This window comes from Poecilia latipinna, unplaced genomic scaffold, assembly GCF_001443285.1.
Source record: "Poecilia latipinna isolate Pla-1442-1.1 unplaced genomic scaffold, P_latipinna-1.0 Scaffold2799, whole genome shotgun sequence".
Classification (NCBI taxonomy): Eukaryota; Metazoa; Chordata; class Actinopteri; order Cyprinodontiformes; family Poeciliidae; genus Poecilia; species Poecilia latipinna.
This window is the reverse complement of record NW_015115415.1, coordinates 68,477-75,246: the sequence shown is the minus strand read 5'-3', so window position 1 is coordinate 75,246 and position 6,770 is coordinate 68,477. Positions and strand designations below refer to the sequence as shown.

Below are 6,770 nucleotides of genomic sequence, written 5' to 3'. Positions count from 1 at the left end.
AACCAGATGTTGCTCAGGGCCCCATGGAGTTTTGGGCCAGCCCTGATACAGAGCAAAAGTTTTAGAAACACATCATGGCCGCTCCAGATGCAGCAGCCTTTCCTGAAGGAAACGCATCATGTCCAGATGTGGAAGCAGAAGGAACCAGATTATTCCCATTTCCTGAGCCAAACTGCCTGGTTCTGATATTTATTCAGACTTTAGGAAGAAGCTCAGACCAACAGCTGCTAGCTTCTGCTGCCCCCTGCTGGCGGAGGCCGCTCACTGCACACCTGAGCTCCATAACAAAAGATCGATCAGAAAACTTCAGCCCGTTTTCACTGATTTGACTAAGTTTTGACGTCATTTAATGTCACCGTGATTTTTGGAAACCTTTCATAATTCCTCCTTTAGTTTCTAATTTGTGAATGTTTTAGATTATTTATTCCCAGCAGCTGCAGAAACTTTTTCATGGTTCAGATCAGGACAGGAAGACGACCTGAAATATTCCACGTAGCAGCTTTACAAGAGATAAAACGAGTCTCAGAGAAAAAACATTACATCTCACCCAACCTGGGACCTAGTTAAAGTCACTTCCTGTGTCGCTGCATCAGCCAGAGCTGACCTCTGACCTGAGAGTGACGGCGCTCAGAGAGCTGCCTTTTTAACAGGAAGAGGCATCAGAGAGCCGGTGGCCCGAGGCGAGAAGAGACACATTCAGACACGGCGACCCGATTGGAACCGCCCAGACGGAGATGAACCACTGGCTGCTCCAGCATGGAGGCTTCACAGAGAAACCTGCAGAAACACGTCCAGAACCAGAACCGCAGCAGGTTCCTCTGCTGGTGGACCCAGTGACTGGAAGCAGAGGGTCCAACCAGCTCCAGAACTGTAAAGAACCTTCTGGAATCCTCTAGAAACCTAGAACCATCCAGGTTTTGACCCTTCAGATGAAGCATGGGGGAACCTTAGCAGTGATGTACCTAACAAAGCTAATGTTAGCATGCTAACATCTCACTGAAGAGATAAAAACATCCAACATGTCTGACTTGAAGCTTCATCAGTTTTGTTTAATGACATCAAAACACGAACTACAGCATGAAGACCTCACGTAAAATGAAACTGGTCAAAATTAGACGAACACAAGAAATATTTACGTTAGCATAGCTGGTTAGCTGCAGAGGTTAGCAGCCACATTACAGCAGTGGCTTCATCTTTACCTCAAACTACAGTTTTTCAGATATTTGTAGCTACGAGTCCATGGAGCTACAGGCAGCTGCAGCTCCTTCAGCATGGAAGCTGCTTAATAAAGCGTGCTAAGTTTCAGTCAGGAGTTCCTCCATCCAGCCAGGCCGTAGGTGGATGAAACAGCTGCTCTGTCTCCTTTAGGCCATTTTAACGACCAGGTTGTCATACGGTGAAAACTGTTTCTCCTTCAGCTCCTCCTCTTCGTCGCCCTCCACCTCCTCTTCCTGCGGCTCCTCCTGTTTCTGCTCCTCTTCTTCTTCACTAGCAATGCTCTTCTGGGAAGTAAATGCCCTCTTGGGCCTCCTGGGCACGGCGTAGTCGTCCACGCGGGGGTTGTAGGGATACTCGTGGCCTTTGGGGTCGACAGAGGTACCCATGATCCTCCAGGCATCTCCTCTCATCTCCTCTGGGTCATCGTAGACTGAGGGGTGGGGTGTGGCCGGCGGCCCTGTGGCCGCCGCGCAGCCTTCAGGCTCGTCGTAGATGTGGTCCACCTTCCCGTATGTGCCGTCTGTTGTCCTGGCTTCACTCCGGAAGATGTTCCGGACCTTCAGCTCATCGATGCTGTCGTAGAGCGGGTCAGCACCCAGACCGCCCTGATCCGCCGCCAGGATGTCGGACATGATGTTAGAGGCGAGGGTGTCGAAGGGCAGCGAGTAGTCCGGATCTCTACCCATCACCGCAGCGCCACCACCCTTCTTGTCCTTCTTGGTGGCGCGCCCAGCGACGTCCGCCATGCTGATCTGGGAGTAGGTCTGCTCCAGGTTGGGGTTGGAGCTGAGTTTGGGGCTGAGTCGGGCGCCGGGGGCGGGGCTGGAGGCGGGGCCAGGCAGCTGGCCGGCGCCCGATTCAGGGCTGGCGTTGGGCAACGGGCAGCTGGAGATCATTTTCACCTGGCTCTTCCTGGGGACGGGGAGACCGCGGGTGTCCAGGGTCAAACTCTTCACACCGGTCAGCATTTTATCCACCGGAGGCTCCAGACGGGCCTGAAGACAGAAGGGACCGGCCGGGTCAAAGGTCATTCTTAAACATCAACAATATTCCTGGGGCATTTAGATGTTTCATGTCTGTAACTCATGTACTGAATCCTACCAGCTGGGGGCGCTGCTGCTGCTGTGAAGAGTTGGAGCTCTCAGCATCTTTGTTATGGATCTTTTGCAGATGTTGAGGCTCCGTCACCATGCTGTACACACCTTCATCACCCTGCAGACACAACTAAGGTTGGACTCCTGCAGGAACAGCCAGATCTCAGCTGTAACCCGGCCAAGACTCCCAGCAAGACACAACGTCCTTCACAGGAAGAATCCTAAACTCCTGCTACGTCGTTGAGTTTAAAACTTTTAATTAATAAGTGAAACTGCTCACATCATTATAAATACAGCTGCATGTTTCATTTAAACAGTGCTTTTGTTCAGAAATGCCAGCTTTTATTCTGCAGTTCATGCTTTTATTCTGAAGTCTTTCCTCAAATAATGCCCCAGGTTGTACCTGTTGGATCTGGACACGGGGCTGTTTCTGTGGCGGAGGCGTCCGGCTGTGGCCCAGGGCGGTGTTAGCGGGTGGGGCTGGCAGGGTGAGGTTGTGGTGGTTGGGGCCGGTCTCTGGAGGCATCGGGCCCCCTCCGGAGGTCTGTCTGTGGGGGAGGGAGATCTTCTGCAGGTTGATGGCGGCCTCCACGGCCTGGAACAGCAGGTTTCCCTGCTTGGTGTCGAACTCGAAGCTTCCCTCGCCGGAGTCACACCTGCGACCCGCCTCGAAGGAGAAGGTGGACTGGAGGAAACAAAATGGCTGTTTAGCGTTAGCATTTCTGTCTGCAGGTCAGCAGTCCTGGACTAGAACAGCCTCACAAAACCTGCAAGTGTCGAATCATAACCAAATAACAATCAGTTATCTTCCTGAAGACATTTATGCTGGACCCACAGAGGACAAGAGCCGTCCTCCGTGGCCAACGTTGGTCTTAACATTTAAACATCAAGATAAACAGATCAAACTGGAAGGAGAAGCATCAGCGGATCTGGACGCCAGTAACAGGCAGAATGGGACAGATGGATGAGATGGCAAAGGACAGTGTCCATCTACATAAAGACATGAGGAGCTCAACAGATTGGTCTCCAAGAACCAGAATCCCAAGCTTTAACAGAAACATCAGGTCAGCGGTTCTGATCTGAAACCTGCCCTAGCTTCCCCTGCTGATGAACCTAGCCATTGTGTCCCAATCTGTCCTGAGGACAGCAGAGACCCAGACAGTAGACCCCGCTCAGCAGCCCAGGGGAAGCTGCACCGCTCCATGTCCCGCTCCACCCTACCACCCTACCCTTGGCTTTGAAGAAGACGTCAGACTCGTGGTGGTTGTGTGCGTTACCTTGTCCCGTCCGAAGCGCCGCAGGTACCTGTACGGCCAGGTGTACAGGATGTCCCCCGTCTTGTCCATCAGGTGGAGTGCGTCCATGTCGGCTCTCAGGACGCCGTCCCCCTTCAGCCGGCACCGATCTGACGCATCCGTCCTCCGGACAGATACTTTGAAGTCCCGCACTGTGTCACACAAAGCGTTTGATTACAGTTTGATGAATAATTTGTGAAATATTTGTGGCATGTGACGCCTCCGAAACAAAGGCTTAGTGACCTCTGTTGGTTACATGCGTTGATTATTTATTCCATAACTATTGATTAAATTTTTCCGATTAAAGGGAAGATCGTGTCTGGCAGGAAGAAATCTCTGTGGAGAAATGCTCCACTAGTGAGAAGTAAAAGAAAGCTTTGTCAACTGGCGTAAAACTCAACTTCCAGCTCACTATGAAATCTACAAAGGTTCGTATCTTTGTGGATCCAAAGCTGTCGGTGAACTCTGAAAGAAAACGTTCTAATCTGAAATCACTAACCAACACATGGTAAACGGCCTGTACCTGTAGAGAACTTTATCAAGGCCAGAGGACTCCAAAGCTACATTCACCCATTCACACACATTCATCTGCAGATGTGGAGAGCTACTGGATAGTAGCCATGGCTGCCCTGAGGAACTCTGACAGGCGTCAACAACAAAAGCATCAACGATGCTTGTGCCGTGTTTGCCAAGGTGACTGGTTGACAAACTCAATTTGGCAACTTATTGGCAGAGAAAAAAATGAAGCTGAAGAAGTTTAATCTGGACGTCAACACCAGTATCGGTGCAGCCTGACCTCTTGATTCTCATCTGCCTTCAGTGCCACATCAGGGTTTTCTCCCATTGAGAGTTTATACTGGGCCAGCAGAAGCCAGGAGCGATGGCGTCCGTTTTCTGCTTTAGAATCACTTTGTCTGTAGATCCAGGCAGCAGCAACTCGTTCAGTCCGAGTTGGTCACGCTTCCAAACACGGAGCAATTAAAGTCAGTGCAAGAGGATGTGTCCATGAGGATGTGGTTCGGCTTGGGACAGGAAGTAAACATTCAGAGACAGGAATTTCCCCTGGGGGGGTTTTTTTTTTTTTTTTTTTTTTTTTTACAGCACATGCAATTTCCGGTTAGCTCAGTAGCGTAGCTTCCTTTGCATCATGGTCAAACATTAGCAGGCAGGTCAAATCAGACTCGATCTTTTCAAATTTCGACAGAGTTCAGTTGTTTCTCCACAGCTGAGGGTCCAGGCCGTCTGGACGAAGCAAAGAACAAGGAGCTGGTTTTACCAAGCTAGCACCAAATGTACAGGAAATGGCTAAATGTCACCAACTCAACCATGAAACCTTGGAAAAAATGATAAATCCATCATCCCTGAAGCAGCTTCACTTCCCCTGGTGAGCATCTGGCCCTGCAGGTTCTGCTGCCTCAGCCGGTTCTGATTACTTTTTCCCAGCAGTCAAACTGAAACAGATCAAGGTGCACCACCTGTAGGTACAACAAGTTAACAACTAAGTTGGACCCGGTTCTGCTCAGCTAGTAAGTGAGACTCGGTTTGGACCCCGGTTCTTCCTCAGGTCCAGAACCCCAGAGAGCCAGTCCAGAACAGGCTGCAGATCAGAGTACCTCCTTGTCTCGTCTCAGGTTGTGGTTCTGGACGTGCCAGAGGGACTTCTGGGTCGGCGGCAGCAGCTTCGTCTCAGATGAACTTAAGCTGTTCCTGTTCAGGGAAACCGTGTGGCGGAGAGGGCAGGTGCTGCAGGAAGTGGAGCAGCAGCTTCTGGAGACGTTTGTTCTGACCTCAGATCTGTGGCAGAACCGCTCAGATCCGAACAGAACCGCCCAGAACTGCTCAGAACCAAACAGCTAAAAATAGAAGCGTGGCTTCCTGAAGCTTTGAGCTGCTGAGTCAGATGTTCAGAGGAAGATCGAGAACCAGATCAGAACCAGGACCAGAACCGCTCTGACTAAGAGTATCTGGTCCAGACACTCTGACTGAACCGGATCAGAACTGGACACTTTATAAGAAGTGCTTCGAGGAAACTCTGAGCTTCTGAAACTTATTATCTTCCTGACTGTTTGTCACCACAAACAGTCAGTTTGTGGTGACAGACGAGCTGCAGGTCCAGTTCCGTCCTCAGGTCCGGTTCCGTCCTCAGGACTAACTGAAGACATCAGCTTCCTGGCTTGGCTGATGTCAGCGCTTCCTGCTGAGAAACAGGAAGTTTGTCCCACCAAGATAAAAGCTGAGGTGTCTGCGTCGCTGCAGCGCTGGCCGGCCTGTGACCGCAGCAGGAACCGGCTCTGAAAGTTTCCACTATGCTGAGCTGCAGCACCGACCGCAGTGGAAACTACTGCAACACTCTGAGCCGGTCGGCAAGCTATTTCTGTCCTCAGGCCGGAACCAGAACCCGCCGGCCCAGAGATCCGATCATCAAACCCCACAGAGACGTTCTCTGTGGACAGATCCAGCTGGACCTAGTTCTGGTCCAGATCTGGTCGGGTTCTGGTCAGAATAGCAGAAATGTTCAAAGTTTTTCTGTGAGTCAGCAGAACATTCTGCTGGGTCAGATGGATCGGTGCTGCAGCCCGGTTCTGGTAAAGGTGGTGTCATGATGTGGGCCGGGTCGCCTCCTGAAGACTGGTCAGATGCGGTTCTGACCCGAGCCTAACAGGAAGCTGAGGACACGTCTGCATGTCCATCAGAACTGAGTACAACCCACCCTGGGTTCTGGACTGCGGGAGCCAGAACAAGGCTGACCCATCCAGAAACAAGAGCAGCTCACGTCAGAGGTGAAAGGTCAGACCCCCAGTGCTGCTGGGTCCAAAAGTATCTTTGATTGATCAACCTGGCGAGGCAGCAGGAAGTGAGGTTTGGTTTACACCGCAAACAGGAAGTCCTGAACTCAAACAGGACGTCCTGCAGGCAAACAGGAAGTCCTGAAGGCATACAGGAAGACTTGAATGCAAACAGGAAGACTTGAAGGCAAACAGGAAGTCCAGAATGTAGGATGAGCTGAAGACTGAGGGTCTGTGACTCCGTCCCTCCGTCCTACCTTTCTCTCGGCCGCTGTACAGGGAGTTGTCCTCCATGCCCTCCTCGTCCTCCACCCGGTTTCCTCTCTGCAGGCTGCCTCTCTTGGCTCCGCCCTCCATCCAGCTCATCTGATGGACAG

The 6,770-nt window shown here is 51.4% G+C and overlaps 1 protein-coding gene across 1 annotated transcript in view; it reads right to left on the bottom strand.

The window, feature by feature from the left end:
- Positions 1 to 1,027: 1,027 nt before the first annotated feature.
- Positions 1,028 to 6,770, bottom strand: part of dok2 (docking protein 2) — a 14,573-nt gene continuing 8,830 nt past the window's right edge. Inside the window, exons 5-9 of the mRNA XM_015021516.1 lie at positions 5,709 to 5,711; positions 3,590 to 3,759; positions 2,716 to 2,997; positions 2,320 to 2,430; positions 1,028 to 2,213 (exon numbers count right to left, since the gene is read on the bottom strand). Coding sequence (XP_014877002.1) covers positions 1,365 to 2,213; positions 2,320 to 2,430; positions 2,716 to 2,997; positions 3,590 to 3,759; positions 5,709 to 5,711 — 1,415 coding nt within the window. The 3' untranslated portion in view covers positions 1,028 to 1,364. The remainder of the gene's footprint in view (positions 2,214 to 2,319; positions 2,431 to 2,715; positions 2,998 to 3,589; positions 3,760 to 5,708; positions 5,712 to 6,770) is intronic.